Source organism: Rhododendron vialii, chromosome 13a (assembly GCF_030253575.1).
Source record: "Rhododendron vialii isolate Sample 1 chromosome 13a, ASM3025357v1".
Lineage (NCBI taxonomy): Eukaryota > Viridiplantae > Streptophyta > Magnoliopsida > Ericales > Ericaceae > Rhododendron > Rhododendron vialii.
The window spans coordinates 28,495,973-28,515,583 of record NC_080569.1 but is presented as its reverse complement, the minus strand read 5'-3'; the positions used below and the strand labels follow the sequence as shown (position 1 = coordinate 28,515,583).

The window sequence follows — 19,611 nt, the reverse complement described above, 5'->3', positions numbered from 1 at the left end:
GATATTGGAGTTATAATATATTTGGATTGTTTATTACATAGCAGGACAGCAATGCTGGAACAGATACCTTATGACGAGTTTCAGGTCTCTGGCATCCCCTTAGTTTAGACATTGTGCTGTGTAGGATATGTATGTCGAAGCGCCTGTACCCTGTAGTTTTATGTGAGTTGAAACATTTGAATTTATTTTCGTCAACAGAAAGTAATTAAGCAACAAGATCGTCAGTTTGCAATTCACGGCAAATTTTCCTACTTGTAAAGTTGTCTATGCTTGTTTGAAATTCCAGCATCGGGTTCTATTGCCATTTTGTGGGGGATCATTCTTTTAGGAAGAAAGTTAGTGACAAGCTGGAGAGTTAGCTGTAGTGGATGACTTGGGTGAGTAGAAAGAAAAGCAGGGACATTGGTTTACTCGTCTCTCGCTCTCCTCTCTTTTCCCTAGGTTTCTCTAGAGCTGGAGATTTCTCTAGAACTCACATGTCCTTATTGTCTGTGTCTTGGTTAAATGACAGCGAAATATAGAGATTTCTCTAGATCTTATATGGCCTTATTCTTTTCATATAGGTTAAATGAGCATAGACCGCAGGATGCATTCTGTTCATGGGTTTGAATGACAGTGACACATAGACGGAGGGATGCATTCTTACATGGGTTTATATTGCGTGATTGTTTAATTCCTGCGTGTATTTATCTCAAGAAATGAGAAGTTAATAATTTTCTGATGGGTCTCTAATTCAATTGCTACGACTGCTTAGCCTAGCTTCCTTAAAAGACATGCGACCATAAGTAATTGTGTCTGCGTTATTGTAACCAGCTAATAAAGACATGAAAGGCCACCTTATGTGTCTATTAACATTGGGTGCATGCATATAATGACGTCAAATAATGCTGCAGCAGAAGTAATCATTTCTGCGTTTCAATCTGGCTTAGGACCTGGAGATGTTTTTGCGGGTGTATTTCAGAGTATATCAAAGTCTGTATTCATGTTTTTAGGGCTATTGCAATTAACATATATGCTTGTTTATTTTAGTTGTTAGGAAATTGGAGAATCCTAGGTTATGCTGTATTATTTTGGATTAACCTGACCTCTTGCATGATAGAATTCAGAGATCATGCGAGTTTCAATGGAACTAATCAGAGTTTGTGTAAGAATTGATTGGGACCAAGGGACCCTATGTGCCAATGCTCTACGGGTGTAGGGCGCCGTTCTTACAAAGTGAGTGGAACGAGGCCGTTTCGTCTCCTACTTTGTTGACAGGCTAGTGATAGAAGAGGAGTACACGGTGAGGAAAACGTGGGTTACTCTTATAGGCCGGACGGCAATAAGACAGTTATGTCTTAGTTTGATGTGGCAACATACGTCAACATTCGTTTGTTTTTCGGTCCTTTCTGGTACGTTTTCCAATAGTTGGACCAGTTGGCTAGAGAATGCAACTACTAAATGTGCCTCTTTGACTGGTAAACCCGACTTGCTCATCCAATGCCAGAGACTGGCTGGGTGATGATTTTCATTGTTGCTCACTAATAACTTGACTGAGCATGGAAAACAGTCGTAGAAAGATTATCGTTTGTCGATCTTATAGTGGCGAGAGCCTCATTTCGACGAAGTGTCCTTTTTTTCGTGCACGGGATACGTTGCTTGTCTGTTCATCTATGACTTTCATTTATCTTGATGTATCAGGACAATACTATTATATGGGGAGCGATAAACCTTAAGTGACCAATTGATATAAAAAGAGCTAATACTTACGGGTCCTTCCCGGGTGCATAGTAGGATTCTCTTCTTCAATTTCTCTTCTTTACTTCTTAATCCGTGTTTGTTACGTTTGCCATTAATCTTCCTACATTTATCGTCGTTGTCACCGTGGTTGGACATTTCTGTTGGGAACCGTTTGTGAACTTTTCTACTTTCGCTCTTCCATTTGAACTTGGATTAATATTTGACTATTCTCTCACGTGATGGTCTACCATACTTGGTCTTTCATGCGATGCAAAAGAAAAAAATCATCACGGTTTCATTACGTTCAATTTGGAGCCGTCAATGTGGCTATCATCCAGGCTAAAAGACCAATCTAATCGGACTAACACTAAAGGTTTTGCCGAATCATATTTGTTTAACTAAATTTAACGTTGACATTCTGTTCGCATATTATTGTTTTTTTAGACAAATATGTTTCGTTCAAGTGGGTATCGAGTTCATTAATGTTTAATTTTGCATAGACTATAACAGACTTGCAAAATCCTGGACTTGAATTGTAGAACCGTGATTTGTCCCCTTTGGCATTCACGTGAGGATCTTGATTCATGGATATTGCCATCTTTTCCTATGCACCGTTGTTATTTTTTGTCATTTCCCAAAGACTCCAAAACCACTGTGACATTATTGGAGGTAGGTCCCAGTTTGTCACTTGTGTTTTTTCTTGGGAGATAAAGAATCAGGGACTTGAGGGAACCCTCTACTTTTCTTGACAAGAAATTTTTCGGTGCCAAGTACCAGTCGTCCAAGCAAAACATTTTTGAACAGTCTGGATTTTAAAGAGAGAATGGAAATATGAGTCGTTTCAAAAGTGTTTTGGACGACTGACATCTCCGACATGTACCGTCACGTGGTATCCGTTCGGCACCAACAAATTTCTCTTGATTGACGAAGTAAGTAGTCACTTTCATGAATACGACTAGGACGTGTGGAAATGTCATTTGGCCCGGTATTATGGGGATTCACCAAAAACCCAGTATATAGAAATAAATTCAAAGTGGAAACTAAAGTTAGGTATGCAAAAACCCCACTAGTATTGTAGTCTTCCATTCAGGATATTATGGCCAAGACCCGAGATGTAATTGACATGCACTTGGAATAGACATTTCACCTAAGTTACAATAGGTGTTTATGCGTATGTTAGGGAGAGTGCAAGCCGAGAAGAGTCTTTTGAAGATATTTCAAACTAGTACTGAAATTCGTAAAAGCGAGTATTTGAAAAGAAGAGCATAGGGGAGGATTAAGAGCGAGACGGGGGGTCCTATTAGAAACTTGGGGTTCCCAAAAGTCTTTTAAGTAACTTCTCTTTCCATTTACTATCTCCATCTCTTTCTCTATCTTTTTCTTCTTATTACTCAAAAAAAACTTTTCTCAAAACTTTTATCACACAACTCCTTAGACCAAGGTTTTTTCTACTTTTTTTTGGCTTTACAAAGGATTTTTCTTTGGTTTTGATGGAACAGGGACCGTGTTGTGCACCATTCGAGCCGTTCGTTAGGCAATTCAACGATTAAGATCTCATCCCTACTTTGTAGCATCCGAGCCATTTTTTGCCGGGATGAAATCTGGAGTAGTGGATTGTCGAACGGACGGCTTGAATAAAGCATAGCACCCACCCCGTTTCTGAATTTGATGGACCAATCAAAAAAGAGAGCTCAGGAGAAGATCCATGAGCTTGACCTCATTGTAGATTTGTTCTCAGATTTTTTCATGTGGGTGGGACCTCACAGAGTTTTATACTACTAGTACTCATTTCATTTCACTCTTTTTCTGCGTGGAACTGTGCTAGCAAATCGTCAGGTATGGACCCACATTCCAGTGGTAGAAATTGAATTGAGCTTGAATCTTTGGTGTCACTTTCTACCCTTCTTTTTAATTATTATTACAGAGCTACTACTACTATTTAAAAAGTCACCTTTGGCACTGGTTGGTGACTGACGTGATGGAAAAACCTACCACCTACGTACTAATTAAAATTTTCTTTTTCGGAAGTACGTTTTATTTTTTAATTGATTATATTTTATTATTTTAGGTGATTTTAAAAACATTATATAATAGATATAAATAATTTTTTTATCCGATTAAAATGGAATTTGGACAAGTAAATTAAAACGGAGAGAGTATTTGCCAAATAGTAAAGAAAGAAGTGGGAGTAGTTATCAAGTGATCTTCTATCTTCAAAATCAACTTTTCAAATCCAACTTGGGGAAGTGCCGCGTTGGTGGAGTACATAATTTTATTTCCACCAACGATTTTAATAACTATTTCTTCAAATCTTGTACAACGCACTTAAAAGATAATAGTAATTTTTTAGCGAGGCGCATCTTGTAAGCAGCCGCCGATGCGGCAATTATTAAGTGCTTTCGGAGCAATGTCACTCGATGCAAATAAAAATCGTATGCTCTATAAAGTACTTCGTTATTTGGATTTCATAGAGGGCCAACAAGATGAAAATGTGTCGATTTTTTTTGGATTAATCGTTTAACTTGATGAATTAATTCCTCAAGCAGAACAATTACTGGAAAAAAAAAAAAAGTTCGGTAAAGACGGAAAAAAGTTCGAAAGAGGTGCCTTTAGTGTTTTCAGGGGTCGTCTGATTTGATTTTATTTCAAAATTCAGTTAATATTTTCATGCTTTTTCAATTTTTCTCGTTGAGAAGAATGATTGATTCCAAAATTTCAGTCCATGCGTATGTATCCAGCTGGAGCACTTCACTCCAGTGATCATGTTTTAAGAATCAGAACAATGGCCCAGTACACCATGATCCAGCCTAAATATGGAGTATGTTACGCCGCGGAAAAGTCCAGAGGCCCAAACTTGGGTTTAGGCACATATCAGGCCTTCTTTTTAAAAAAGAAACAACCATACTGGAAAAAAGAAACAGTTTTTTTTTTTTTTTTGTGGTAGATAAACAGTTTTTTTTTTCCTTTTAAAAAACAGTTAGATAAATGCTCACCGATCAAATAATTATCGATGTCTAATCAACTTGATTTTTGTAGATAGGGATTCGACGAGACAAACAGAATGAACAGTTCAAAACAAATAACGAAACCCGGGGTGGGCCCCATAATAGGTGCAAAACGAAACACGTGTGCTGTGCATAGGTGCGTAAACACAAACCCTTCTCCCATGGAGGGGTCCTAAGGTGCTGTTCCGCTATTTTTTAAACGTTCTTTTTCAAAAATAAGATAATTTCAAACTCAAATATAATGAAAATAGTAAATAATTTTTTGATTTTTTTTACACCATTTAAAAGATCTCAATAAAATTTACGGTATTAACTAAAATCCATATTGGTAAAAAAATTATTTGCATAAACATATGATTTTTTAGCTTGAAATTACCTTGCTTTTGAAAAAGTACTTTTAACACTAAACTAGAACGGGGCCTAAGTCTCCGGGTGGGAGAGGGGGAAAGAGATGATTTAAGTCAGGATCTTGGAATGCAAGGGTTTTGAAGAAATGGGGATGGTGCTGTGCAGTGGTGTGCGCAGCACCGTGCTGCGCACCTCTGAGCCGTTGGATCGTGCATTCGACGGCTCGGATCTTATCTTGGTAATGAACGGCTCTCAATCGTTGGTTGCCGATATGATGCACGATCCGACAGCTCGGAGGTGCGCAGCACGGTGTTGTGCACCTCACTGTACAACACCAATCCGAAGTCCGGGGTTTGAATGGTCTCATGACACAAAATCAGGTAAGGAAGTGATTCAAATCAATTAATGAGAATAGATTAACCTCTGTTGTTTTGGTTGAGACTAAAGTTAGGTTGAATAATCTGAATACTAATATGATGCATTGTTTATGTTGGTCGCGGGCTAGTATTCTGCCAACGCGGGTCAAATCGTGGCGCTCGGGGCATGCTACGTTTTAGTATAAAAAACATAGAGTTGCGCCTTTACCACCACCTACGGGTTTTGGTAAGATGATAAGATCCTAATAATTTACCTTCTCCATGGAATCACTACAAGAAAAATGGTCATTCCCAATAATTTTATTCCCAGCATTTCAAATTTCAAAAAATGCCGGCAAAAGTCGAGTTTTCTGTCAAAATAATACCGCCAAATTATTACCGGCATTTGTTCAAAAAAAACGCCGAAAAAATCTCCGTATAATATAAATATTTTTCATTGTGCAAGGTGACTCAATATGGTGGCTAGCCTAGTTGGTAGCATCACACGTGCACGAGGCAAAGGTCACGAGTTCGAATCCTGGGGTAAGCAACTTCTCCACAAAATTTGTGCGCCAACGTTGGTGCCACACAAGCGCCATGTGGCATTTATAGAGACTTTTCTTAGCGTTTGTACCTACACCGATGCACTTGTTACAAATGCCGGTAAGAGCATCCACAGTGGAATAATCAAAAGTTGCCACATCATCTTTTGGTTATCCATTTAAGGGGTTGATAAGGTTAGCAATGTAGATGTCCACAATGATACAATCAAAATTGAATAACTAAAACTTGCCACATCACCTTTTTAACTTATAAAAATCTAGAAATTGTAACATAGAAAATAATTTTTTCAAAATAGTTTTCAAACTAATAAAAATAGGTTATTAGAAAAAGAGAAAATAGTTTTTTGAAAACTTTGATTAAAATAAAAAGTTTTCGGAAAAAAGTAAAAAAAAAAAAAAAGTTTTTGAAAAAGTTTTCTTTCAAAAGAACAGTTTTTGAAAAAAAAAAGTTTTAGTAAAAAAAAAACTGTTCAAAATTTTTTGGGAAAAACAGTTTTAATAAAAAAAAAAGTGTAAAAAAACTGTTTTTGCAAAAAAAGTATTAAAAGTATTTTTGTTCTAAACATGTTGAGAATGAAAGAAAGAAAGTTTTTGTGTAATAATGATATACTCGATTGAGGAAATGTGAAGACAATTAAATTTGATTTTTAGCAAACGGTTGGTAGTTTTGATTATACAATGGCCAAAATTTGATGAGTTAAGTTGCTAAAATGTTTCTAAGTTTGGTTATTCCAATGTGAGCTCTTTTTGAGCAAATATTGCTAATTTTATAAATTTTTTTGTTTTGATTATACCACTGTGTATACTCTAATACTCTTTGCCGGCATTTTTTGAACTTTTAACGGCATTTATGAAATGCCGGGAAAAGCAAAATTTATTGTAGTGCATTTTATTGTTAATATTGGCACTAGAATTGTAGGTAGCTAGGATATCTAGTTGTTTCCTGCCTTCCTGGTATATTTATTGGTTTACACTGCTCCTGTAATGGTGGATGAGCAATGTTGCCGAGCGAGGGCAGAGCGGCATATCAGATCTGGCCGTTCATCTCGGCACAAACGACTCGGATTGAATCTAAGTCCTTATAAATCTGAACCGTCCATTGCTTGATTAAGATCTAAGCCATCGATTGCTGAGATGAGCGTCGGCTCTGCACCGCTGTACAGGAAAGAGCTTGGCAGCATCTTCCATTCCACGTATTACATGCCATGTTCAACAACCTCAATCTCAGGCTTGTTTCTACATCTCTAGCTGTGGTCTATGGGTTCAATAAGGTAGTTGATTTTGCTTTGGAGAGGTTGAAGAACCTCATTTGGGACTATTGTAGGGGTGGACATATCTTGGTTCAGGCCGAGTTCAGGCCAGACTTGTGCAAAGCCCAAGTGCGTTGAATTACTAAACGAGCTTGTTTAATAGTAAAGCATATAGTAAGAAATGGTAGTAGTACTTTTGTTCGGCTCTACAATTGATTTCTGATTCATAAGCATATCAAGACCGACCAAGCAAGGGTCCGCCCAACCGAAGGAAAGAAAATGACAAACGAAGAAAGATACATTCCAACTGCTCCTAAGGTAAGGGCACGTGTCTACTGAGAAAGCCGCTCCCCATTGACGGAGCTCAGAAGGTTTCATTTCTTCCAAAAGGTAGGCCGAAGTCAAGTGACTGAAGTAGTTAATAGTAAAGCATATAGTAGGAAATGGTAGTAGTACTTTTGTTCGGCTCTACAATTGACATCCTCTTGGGCGGCTCGGGCCACTGTATCACAAGTTTGGTGAGACTGGTGTATAATCTATGGAGGTCTCTAACCACAAAGGTTGAATCCTTTACCAAGATGGCATGATGGGTATGGCCTTTGGGCAAACGAAATACTCTAGTTCATATTGAACAGGAGCCGAGTCTTAAAAACAATACAAACTAACCCAAAAGGTCGAGGGGGAGAACAAAGAAAGCAAGAGAGAGTAAAAGATGATTGCAATCATGAAGATACCAAGTATTACAAGCTATTAATGAGCACATTACACCTTTGGACGATTGGAATTGCCGACGGGTACTGCCACGCACTCGTTACCTAAAAATTTCTCATCTGTTCCAATATCATTGTCATAGACTATTTTTTTATTATTTTTTATTTTTTTATACCAAATAGAGTTTTAAGATAGCCAGGGGTATTCCTATGTCCCCAAGTACTTCTGTTCTCTTTGCCAAATTCAATTCTTAGAACATAACCATGTCATAATTTTGTATAACACAAGAATATGAATCATAATTGTACTGCTAGAAGTGTATACAGATACAGCATAAAAAAGTTTAGATACAGAGAATCTTGTCCTTTTTTTTTTTAATCAAAAAAATCGAAATGAAAGATCGCCTAACTATATTGCAACACTGACAAAACAGTACCGGAAAAAAATGGAATATCCGAGAATGCACACCATTCTTTCTGTCTCTCTCCCTCTCTCCCAGCCTTCCCGGAATCTTGCGAAAACTATCTCATGACAATGCCACATTGTACTCCGGGAATACCCAATAATTGGCCTTCTTTGGCAGCTTCACCACAATCATTTATTGGCCTTCTTTGGCAGCTTCACCACAATCAAAGCCAACAAGTGACGAAGGGAAGGGCCAGTGTGTGCATATGTAAAAAGGAGCAAAATTAGTTTTGCATAAAGGATAAGGGCATTCCAACAACATCTTAGCATTTTTCTTCTTCTTCTTCTTCTTCTTGTTGCTCAGACCCTTGCCAGTTCCAAACTATGTCCTTGAGACAAGGCTTTAACCCATTGTCACAAAACTCCTGGTACTCCAGCGTGTCCCCGGCCACCTTCTTCACCTCCACCATGTGGAAACACGGCGCCACCTCGAATATCTCCGCGTTTATCGCCAGCTGCCCCTTCCTCCCTTCTTTGCTCCCCTGCAGCTTCACCACCCCGTCCTTCTTCTTCACCCTGAAGCTCTCCATCATCGCTATCTCCTCCAGTCTCGACACGATGTCCGACGGCGGTTTCCTGGTCGTGAACCGCGACTCCTCCGCCTTCTGGCTCTTCTTCTCCCTCTCAAAAAGGCCCGAGAGATTGAACCCCGGGGAGAGCGAGATGATGTCGAACGCGTTCATGCACGTCGGACGCATGGCACTCGTGCCACTACTAGTTGTTGCTCGATCCGGCACTCTCTTCCCGTAACTTCCCTCCGAATCGGACTCAAACGACGCGTTGAAGTCTAGGAGGCTCCTAGGCGATATATCGTTGTCCTGATCGGCTACCACGGGGTTTTCGATCGGTTTGAACCCTTTCTTGAACCAAGAATTGGCCATGAGCTTGGATAAGGTTATTCTCGAGTGAGGATTTGGATCGAGAATTCTCGACAAAAGCTTCCTAACCTCGGGTGGGAACCATTGAGGGCACCTGAAATCGCCTTTGCTTATCTTTCTGTACATCTCCATCAAATTCGAGTCGTGAAACGGAAGATAACCCGCCAAAAGTACGAATAACACAACCCCGCAAGACCAGATATCCGCCTTCTCCCCATCGTACCCTCGCTTGTTGATCACTTCCGGGGCAACGTAGGCGGGCGTCCCACACGTGGTGTGGAGGAGCCCGTCCTGCCTCTTTGACTCGAACAATGCGCTCAGTCCGAAATCAGACACCTTCAGATTCCCGTTCTCGTCCAGCAGGAGGTTTTCTGGCTTCAGGTCGCGGTGGTAGACACCGCGGCTGTGGCAGAAATCCACCGCGGCAATCAACTGCTGGAAGTACTTCCGGGCGACGTCTTCCTTGAGCTTTCCCTTGGCCACCTTGTTGAACAGCTCCCCGCCCCTGACATACTCCATCGCGAAATAGATCTTCGTCTTGCTCGCCATCACCTCGTACAACTGGACGACGTTAGGGTGCCGAACCAATCTCATAACCGAGATCTCTCGCTTGATCTGGTCAATCAAACCAACTCTCATCACCTTCTCCTTGTCGATGACCTTAACCGCCACGCTCTGGCCCGATTTTATGTTCCGGGCATGGTAGACCTTCGCGAACGTGCCTTGGCCGAGAAGCCTCCCCAGCTCATACTTCCCCAGCAACATGGTCGACCCTTTCTTCTCCATTCTCTGCGGAAAAAAAGGTATCTTTCTGCAGAGCAGTTTGTGGAGAGAAATTACTCGACCCGATTAATTTCTTTCAACACTTTGATAGTGCATGCATTTCAGCCATATGGGGTGCAAAGAAACTGATAAAAAATCCTCTCTTTTTTGAAGATTGGGAGAGGAGGGGGGAAGGGTTCGAAACCTTGCCCTAGGGCAAGCTTGGAAGAATATAACTTCCCCAGTGAGGCAGATATAAGAGGAAGGCAACCAATTTTTGGGCAACAAGAACAGCTTTCGTGGTTTCTAAAAAAACTAGTAACAGAAAACCAACTATTGCGAGTTGGGGCTGGGTAAAAATAGCAAAGATCTGTTGGCCACTATGTGTAGGGCTACAAATTAATAGGTCAAATGGGTAGGGATCTTCTGAGGAATATTAATGGATCTTTAGGGGCAAATATGTACATATAATGGAGGCCGGGGATGTATGTATGTATTGTAATGGCAATATTTAATTATGTGCTGTTTTGTGCTCATGCAATAATGTAGGAAGTTTGAGGTTGTAAACTCTCTAGAGAAAGCTTCAAAGAATAAAATGTTGGAAATTTACGGAATTTCGGTTGAATGAAACCGGGATTTTAGAGGGTCTTCCGAGGCAACCAGTCCCGGGTTCGTTGTATCTGGACGCACCACCACAATCAATAGACGTATTGATGTGTGTGGCTGTAACTCCCGCAGCATTACTCCTCCCCATGATGGCCATGATGATGTTTTATTCAGCAATTGATGGCTGTTTTATTCTTGTAACCTCCAAGCAATTGATGGCAGCATAATGGCTGAATTCATTTCAGCAATTGATGGCTGTATTCACCCCTTCTGCCTCCTCCACTCTATATAAAGGAGGCTCACGTTTGGAGGAATGATCAGAAGATTCCAGCCCTTCCAATAATTCCAGAATATTGTTCTTTGAGAGAGAGTGACAGGCGGTAGTTAGTTCGCCAAGGCGGTCGACGGCGGTGTTCCGACGGCTTGCGGTTTAGCTGAGCCAACCCTGGGAGGAAGACGCTGAACAAGAACCTACAACACCGACGGTAGGCGGCGAATCTTTCTTAAGGAGACTATGGTACCACACAGGACTCGGTTTGATTTTCATTCAATCAGTTTGTATCTCGTCTTTATTTTCTGTCCACTGTTATTGTTTTTGTAACTTGATTTAATCTTGTAATTGTGACTGTTATCAATGAAACTGTTCTCTGAATTTCTGTTATTGCCGAATTTTATCCCAACATAAAACGATTTCTTAGGGTCGAGAAGGACATGAAGATTGGAAATAAGTGGTGGGGAGAGAGAGCTAATTGAGGTGTTGAATCCCGGCCTTTGTCATGTGGGAATTAATAAATATTCGGGAGTGTAAATTTGTTCACCTTCCCATCCTGCGTGGGTAGCTAATTTAGTCACCTTTTGCAAAGCCTGTTTTAAGTAAGTTCTTCCTGATGACCAGAATCACTCATTTTGTATGAAATATATGATGAAAAATTCTAAAATCAGCCCAATGGGCTGATAATAATAAGTGTGTGAATGTGTATTAAATAGTGTAAAAAGTACACAGAAAAATATGTGTTTTCTTTGTCTTCTAGTATACTTATCGTTAGCCCAGTGAGCTGACAATAGCAAGACCGATATATGATTGGTTAAGAAATTATGCAAAAGTTCAAACTCAATGGCCGGGCCTGCTGGTAGGTATAAATTCAATTGGAAAATTCAATTCTTCGGTCCATGACTACGGATTTTGCTATTGAGCTGAATTCTAGCATGAGCAATTCTTGTCAATTGTCGAAGGGAAACCCAAAACGGGCCTCGCCAAAGCTGGAGCAACATTCATCTCGAGGTCCTGCACTAATGATCAGAGTTGTTTAATTTATCTGAAATATTTTTTTAAGAGTCCCTACAAAAAGTCAGGTCAGTTGAATATTCAAATAAAGTTTGATCAATTTTTTTAATTTTCGGTCCCTATGAATTCAAGAACAGAAAATTGAACATATCGATCAAGTTTTTATCGATGTCCGAATGAACTAAATTTTCATAAAAATCCCTAAAAACGTATTTGTAAAAAATTAAACAGTTTTGATTATTTGTATGAGATTCCAAGATAAGTCCAGTACAATTTGGTGTACATTAAATGTACACACCAAATAATGTACCCATGGTTTTTTTTTTTTTTAGCCAGTAGGAATTAATTTGGAATTCCACAGGGTAACCCAAATTGACTTTTGACGGATCGCGCCGCAACCATAGAATCCATGGCATATGCTGATAGTTTTTTGACATGCTCGATGGAGCTGTACGTAGGACATTGGACCGCACGTTATCCGCAGCTACAACCAGTGCCGTCCCCGTGTCTGAATTACCCAAGCAAGTGTAGTATGCCCCCGGCCAATATTGGATGAAGATCTAGTACATCCCACTAATTGGGTGGCCACCAGGGGTCTCGGTGTAGACGTAGCGGTCATGATTTTTGAAAGATTATTCTTTGCATAAGAGCACCTTAAGCGGTCATAGTGGCCGGTCACGTAACAGCCATAATGGCCGTGAAGCAGACAAACCATCGCATATAAAGCGACATGATCAAGGGAAATTCGGTCGATACGGGTGTGAATTTTTGAAAGTACTAATATAGCGAGACGCAAGCACGTAGCGGGTACTATCGGAGGACCGAAAAACCGCTACGTTACCTGGCTGATATTTAAATCCATGGTGACCACATGTAAGGCACGCCCATGAAACAGGGCCACGTGTTGCCTGAACAACTGGACAAAGGCATTAAAACCACATCTTTTCAAAGAACTTTTACAACTGGTTGGATCATATATGGGTCAGATGTTAAACCAAGACATTGCCAAGTGGATTGGGGATACAATTGTCCTGATAGCATCCCATCACGTGGCTTTCTGTGGCCACGAGAGAGTGAGAGAGATGGCGTCGGGTCGGGTGGTAAACAGAAAGTTCGTGGACACAGCAAATTTGTGCACACAAATCATGCACATATTGTTATGTGGGGTATATTATGGGTTCCACACAAGTGATCCGAGCCGTACGTTCATTATGTTTAAAATATTTTTTCAAGGATCCCGCTCAAAATCAGCTCAATTCGATACCTATAAGTACTTAATCTAATCGTCTAACTTTCCATTCTCTAAAAACCTGAATAAACAGTTAAATGATTAGATAAAACACTTATAAGTATTAAATTGAGCTAATTTTTTGCAAAAGCTCTTTAAAAAAATGTTTTAAACATAATTAACAGATCAGATTATTTGTATGGGACCCTTAGTGGGTCCCACAACATAATCTGTGCACAAACTTGCTGTGTCAGAAGCAAGACTCGGTGGTAAATGCACTTCAACTAGTCCGAGATAGAGTAGTAGATACGTACAGATGCATGTATGAGAAAATTTTCAGTGCCAGTGGGTACGTGATGCACAGCTGCTTGGATTTGGAGAGAGAAAAAAGAGAAAGAAAAAGGATAAAGAATGGTGGGATGAGAAGAGAGAGAGCTAGGGTTTTAATATAAGCCATCCAACACACTTTTGGAGGATCTGGATTAGCTGCTCAGGTACCACGTGGGCACAGCCACGCGGTATCCACCCGATACCCAAAAATTTCTCCGTATATATGCATATAGAACGGTGGTGGGTAGCAAATACAGTCAGTGGCGAAGTCAGAATTTTGATCTGGAGTGAATTTAATAGACATATTTTTTTTTATCAAAATGTATACTTATTATATCATAAAATTTTTGCTATTCAATTCATATAATTCTTTAGGCTACTTCAATTATCATGTGTTTATTTTTTTCATGAAAAAAAAATAAAAATATAAAATAATCGATTTTTGTCAAATTAAACTAAGGCCCCGTTCCAGAACACCTTCTTAAAAAATAAGTACTTATTTCACATTTTCAAACTCAAAAATAATGTAAATAAAAAAGAATTTTTTAATTTTTTTTGCACCGTATTAAAGATCTCGATGAAATCTATAAAATAAGATCCATATTGGTAGAAAAATTATTTGCGTAAACACGTGATTTTTAAGCTTTAAATTGTCTTCTTAAAAAATAAGTACTTATTTTCCTTTCCGGAACGGAGCCTAAAATTATTAAGATTATAAATAGTTTATATACAAATAATTATCAATGAATTCATAATCAATTATATATAAAATAAAAAATTTAAAATTCGAGCACTCAGAAACCGGTGGGCCGGCCCAACGTATGCAGTGGAAGAAACGAGAAATTATTCATTGCCCTTGGGGCAACACGTCAGCTCTTGCTTCCACCAATCAAAATTTACCTTTTGCTATTCCCCTCTGACACCCATCCCCGACCCCACAGCACTTTTTCCAAACTTTTCCCCGGCTCTCCCCAGACCCTAAAACGTTGCCGTTTTATTTTTTAAAAAAAAATTCAAAACCATCGATTTGCAATTCTATGGAACAGAAACGTAATTATGAGAGCCTTAGAGCCAAAATTTAACTATGTCCCTTTAGAATAATATGATCAGAATAAAAATATCCGCACACCCGTTTAAACGGATTAAAAATTAAAGCACTTAATTTTTTAACCATATTTTTTAATATATAAACGGTCTCAAATTAATATATAAACGGTAAGTGCCTAAATTTTTACTCCGTTTAAATCGGTACAAAGATCTTGTTATTTTGATTATATTGACAAGATCTTCGCACTGATTCAAATGGAATAAAAATTGGAGCATTTAATTTTTTGAGACTGTTTATTTATTCAAAAATATGGTTAAAAAATTAAGTGCTTCAATTTTTAATCCATTTAAACGGGTGTGAATATCTTATTATTTTAGTGGATAGCGGAAAGCCTTTTTCTTTTGATTCAGAGAACTTGAGTAGGTTGTTCTGCTAAATAAGTTAAGTGATTTATTTTTTTTTGTCCTTATTCAAAATTTATTCAAAATTTTTTTGCTGACTTATTTGAAACCGTTTATATATTAAAAAATATGATTAAAAATTAAGTGCTTCAATTTTTAATCCGTTTGAACGGGTGTGCGGATATTTTTATTCTGATCATATTATTCTAAAGGGACATAGTTAAATTTTGGCTCTAAGGCTCTCATAATTACGTTTCTGTTCCATAGGATTGCAAATTGATGGTTTTGAAATTTTTTTTTTAAAATAAAAGGGCAACGTTTTAGGGTCTGGAGAGAGCCGGGGGGAAAAGTTTGGAAAAAGTGTTGTGGGGTCGGAGATGGGTGTCAGAGGAGAATAGCCAAAAAAGATAAATTTTGATTGGTGGAAGCAAGAGTTGACGTGTTGCCCCAAGGGCAATGAATAATTTCTCGGAAGAAACATGCATGCAGTGACGTACTGACGTTCCCGATATTGTTGCCTAGGGTAGGGTAGGACACGCATGCATCTGGGGTTAGAGCATGTACACCAGTTGAGAGCAAAAATGCCTATGAAAAGTATCCAATATTTACTTTACCGATTCATTTTCTTCTCCCACACTGCACCAGTCTTCCTACTTTACCTACACTGCACACAATTGCTGACAACCTAGTCACAGGGAGGGAGAGAGAGATAGAGAGAGAGAGGAGAGAGAAACAATAGTATTTTACTTATACCTGTGCTACAGAACATGGCCAAAACTACCGAGCAAAAATTTCAAATGTATTTTACCTTTCTTTTTACCTAGTCTGTTGTACTCTAATTTTCTCATTTTGCATAGATAAAATACCTAAAATTGGGTGTTTAACTAGTCTTGTGTACATGCTCCACCAGTGATTTGGTAAAATACCATGTCAATAGTTCACAACTACAATTTAGCTATCACCTTTTTCTTTCACAACTACACCAATACTATCTATTTTATCTAACACCAATTAAAATATACATTCTTCCACTTTTTTCCTTTATCAATTTTTTCCCTTGAGTTTCTTCCCTTTTTTTGTGCTGAAAACTGGGTTTTTATCAAATTGATTTGTGGGCAGTGGAGAAACAAGCACGTTTCTTTTTTCCACCGGACTATGTTCGCCGGAAGTGAAAGCTTCTTCTCATCAAGACAGTAGAGTTTTGTCTGGTCAAAATGGAGTTTCAACCACTTTGATTTTCCGGCAGATCTCTCATCAAAATCAAACCCATAGGAAAGCATGATTCAAACATGGGAAGAATTTTGTTTCATGGTGATGAGCACTGGTTGAGAGAGAGAGAGAGAGAGAGAAAAAGAGAGAAGAACGAGAGATTGGTAGGGAGGAGAGAGAAAGAAATAATATTTTAACACTTACCTTGTGAACAGTTGTTCTCTAGAAATAGAAAAGTACTATTCATAAATGGAAAATACCTCTCTGTTTAACTAATCTGCTACAGCCCCTCTTTTTTTTGTCTTGGACAGATAAAATAGCTAAAAAGGTAATTTTGAAACTTGCTCTTAATGGGCTTTTTGGAGAGGCTCTTTTCGCACCCCCTTGACAACCCCCTCCTCCGGGCCCCACCACCTTTTCCCTCCTTTTCTCGCCCTGCCCCTGTTTTAGGTTTTTTTTTTAGTTTCTTTTTAGTTTTACTTTTAAAATACTTTAAATAATTTTTTTTTACTTTCACTATTTTTTTACTAAGAATTTAATTACTGTTTTAGTTTTTTTTTACTTTAATTACTTTTTCAAATTTCAATCCATTTGAATCGGTGGAAAGATTTTAATTTTCTGATCATTTTATCCTAAATGGTCATAATTAAATTTTAACTCTAGGCTCTCATTGATTAGCCATGCATAAGAGATATTTGATTCTACAATTTTTTAAGGGCTAATTAACGAGAGTTCTATAGTCAAAATTTAATTATGACCATTTAGGATAAAATGATCAGAAAACTAAAATCTTTCCACCGGTTCAAACGGATTGAAATTTGAAAAACTTAATTTTTTTAACCTCTTTATACAGTTTATATATTAAAAAATATAGTTAAAAAATTAAGTGTTCCAAATTTCAATCCGTTTGAACCGGTGAAAAGATTTTAGTTTTCTGATCATTTTATCCTAAATGGTCATAATTAAATTTTGACTCTAGGACACTCGTTAATTAGCCTTAAGAAAATTGTAGAATCAAAAATCTCTTAGGGTTAATCAACGAGAGCCCTAGAGTCAAAATTTAATTATGACCATTTAGGATAAAACGATAAGAAAACTAAAATCTTTCCACCGATTCAAACGGATTGAAATTTAGAACACTTAATTTTTTAACCATATTTTTTAATAAACGGCCTAAAGAGGTTAAAAAATTAAGTATTTCAAATTTTAATCCGTTTAAACCGGTGGAAAGATTTTAATTTTTTGATCATTTTATCCTAAATGACCATAATTAAATTTTGTTTCTAGGACTCTCGTTGATTAGCCCTAAGAGATATTTGATTCTATAACTTTTTTAGTGTCAAAAACTCATTATAACTATTGAAGATAAAATGATAAAAAAATTCCACCGATTCAACCAAATTAAGAATTGAAATACTAAAATAATATTAAATAAATAAAAGAGAAAAAAGATACAGCGTATAAACATTATTATATAAATAAAAAAAGAGAAAATGGGTTCGATATTTCTGGGATGCGTGGGAGTATTTTTGGAAGAGGGGAGATGGGGTCGGGAGGTGCGTGTGTCGGGGGTGGGGGTGCGAGAAGAGATTTACCTTTATGCATTTGGGTACAAGGACACCCCAAATATTACTTTGACCGGAAAAATCATACGGTGGTCTAGGCACTGCAACATTGGTGTCCCAGCACGCTTATCCATCGTATATTTTTGTGAAATTCAGTACTAAATGTATAAATCCAAAGAAATTTGTGATGGGTATGAACGCTGGAGCACCACGAAACTACGGAATAATTACTCCTCAAATTTTAAAAGAAAAAAGATGTTGTGACCAACTGTGCGCTGGTCAAACATTGGACGCTGCTCCGGCCACTCACAAAGTACTACGACTCGCTTGTAGAAGTAGTAATTTGAATGGTTACAATGTTAATTTTTTCTACTTTCTAACCCACGTTGTGTGACTAAAATATCAATTTTAAATTTAAACCATATGATGATTTATCCAAAATATGTGAATTTTAGGGAAGTGCTCACATTTTTCTTGTTCTAAAACAGATTTCTACGTAATAGAAATGTTTTTTGGCCGAGCAAAAAACAAAATCAAATCAAGATCTATTTTATGGGGGTAAAAAAAGATTTCAAAAAAGTATCAAAACATCGTAGAAGTCAATATTACAGTTAAGAAGTTTGGTGTATGAAAATTGGGTTGAAAGCGTATTTTAGAGATCGTCAGAGCCGCTAATGCTTAAACACATTTTTCGAGTCCTAAGGTTTACTCTAAATTTCATTTTTGCACGTATATCTCTAGTTCGAACTAAAGTATTCCGTTAGGTCCTAATTCCATCCAAAATTATGTATCTAGTCTTTGTAACAATTTCAATATTAGAATCGTCCGTGGTTGGGTTTAAACGTTTGCGAATTCACTCTGAACCTCACAAAAATATGTGGTAGAGAAAACTGTCTGAGCACCGCCACCACTAAATGAATTTTCTTTTTCCCTCATGTAACAGTGCACTGCAGACAAGAAGACAGACACCAAATTACAATAATGTATCAATTGCTGTGCTCAATCAGCCAACCGTGGGGTGCGCCGTTTCACCTTTTTTTGTTAAAACATCTTGTCCCTTTTGCTCAAATATAGAAACATTTCGGGTTGTTTGCACTAATTTTGGGTGAATATAATAAGAGTGAAAATACGATAAGGCAAATATATATATATGAGGAATATGATTTAATTTAGATTGTTTGTTTGCAACTTTGAATAATTCGTAGAATAGGAGATATGTATACGCTTGGTTTGTTTTGAGGTGGATATAGAATTAAAAGAGTGCTGATATTTTTGTAATTAAGAAGACGAATATAATACCACCTCTCCCTGTATCCTTATTATATCTCATGAGATATTATATCTTTGATCTATATTCGGGTGACAAACACCGGATATAAGTACGTCAAATATATTATCCACGCACTACAACAAATAAGGCTTTTAATAGCATGCCAAAAACGCTATAGTATCATATACATAGCGTTCAAGAGAACGCCTTATTAGCCGATGCTATTAAAAGTCTTCGCTTTCAATAGCATTCATTGTCTGCTATTGTTGATCTCTTTTATAGCGGGCAATGAACGCTATGGAAAGCTTTCAATAGCATTTATTGTCTGCTATTGTTAATCTCTTTTATAGCGGGCAATGAACGCTATGGAAAGTAATAGATAGCGTTTAGAAAAACGCTATATTAGCCCATGCTGTTAAAAGTGAGGGGCAGATCATAGCGTTTTCTGACTGCTGTTTATCATAAACTTGTAATAGCGTTTCCAGAATGCTATGTATTATAGGCCTTTGATAGCTTAAAACGCTATATATTCTCTACAAATTACCTAAAAAGCATTTCATAAGCTCATTTGACAACAAATTTTTTGCCAAAATACTAAATGAACCAATGAAC

The 19,611-nt window shown here is 37.9% G+C and overlaps 1 protein-coding gene across 1 annotated transcript; it reads right to left on the bottom strand.

Moving 5' to 3' along the window:
* Positions 1-8,244: 8,244 nt before the first annotated feature.
* LOC131312313 (CBL-interacting protein kinase 5) lies at positions 8,245-10,481 on the bottom strand. Its single transcript, XM_058339982.1, has 2 exons — positions 8,559-10,481; positions 8,245-8,523 (listed from the first exon to the last, which is right to left on the bottom strand). The coding sequence occupies exon 1, from the start codon at positions 10,079-10,081 to the stop codon at positions 8,681-8,683; it is 1,401 nt and encodes a 466-aa protein (XP_058195965.1). The 5' UTR covers positions 10,082-10,481; the 3' UTR covers positions 8,245-8,523; positions 8,559-8,680.
* Between the last annotated feature and the right edge of the window lie 9,130 nt (positions 10,482-19,611).

Coding starts and splice junctions, on each gene's coding strand:
- LOC131312313 (XM_058339982.1), bottom strand. CDS start 10,081: ATGGAGAAGAAAGGGTCGACCATGTTGCTGGGGAAGTATGAGCTGGGG.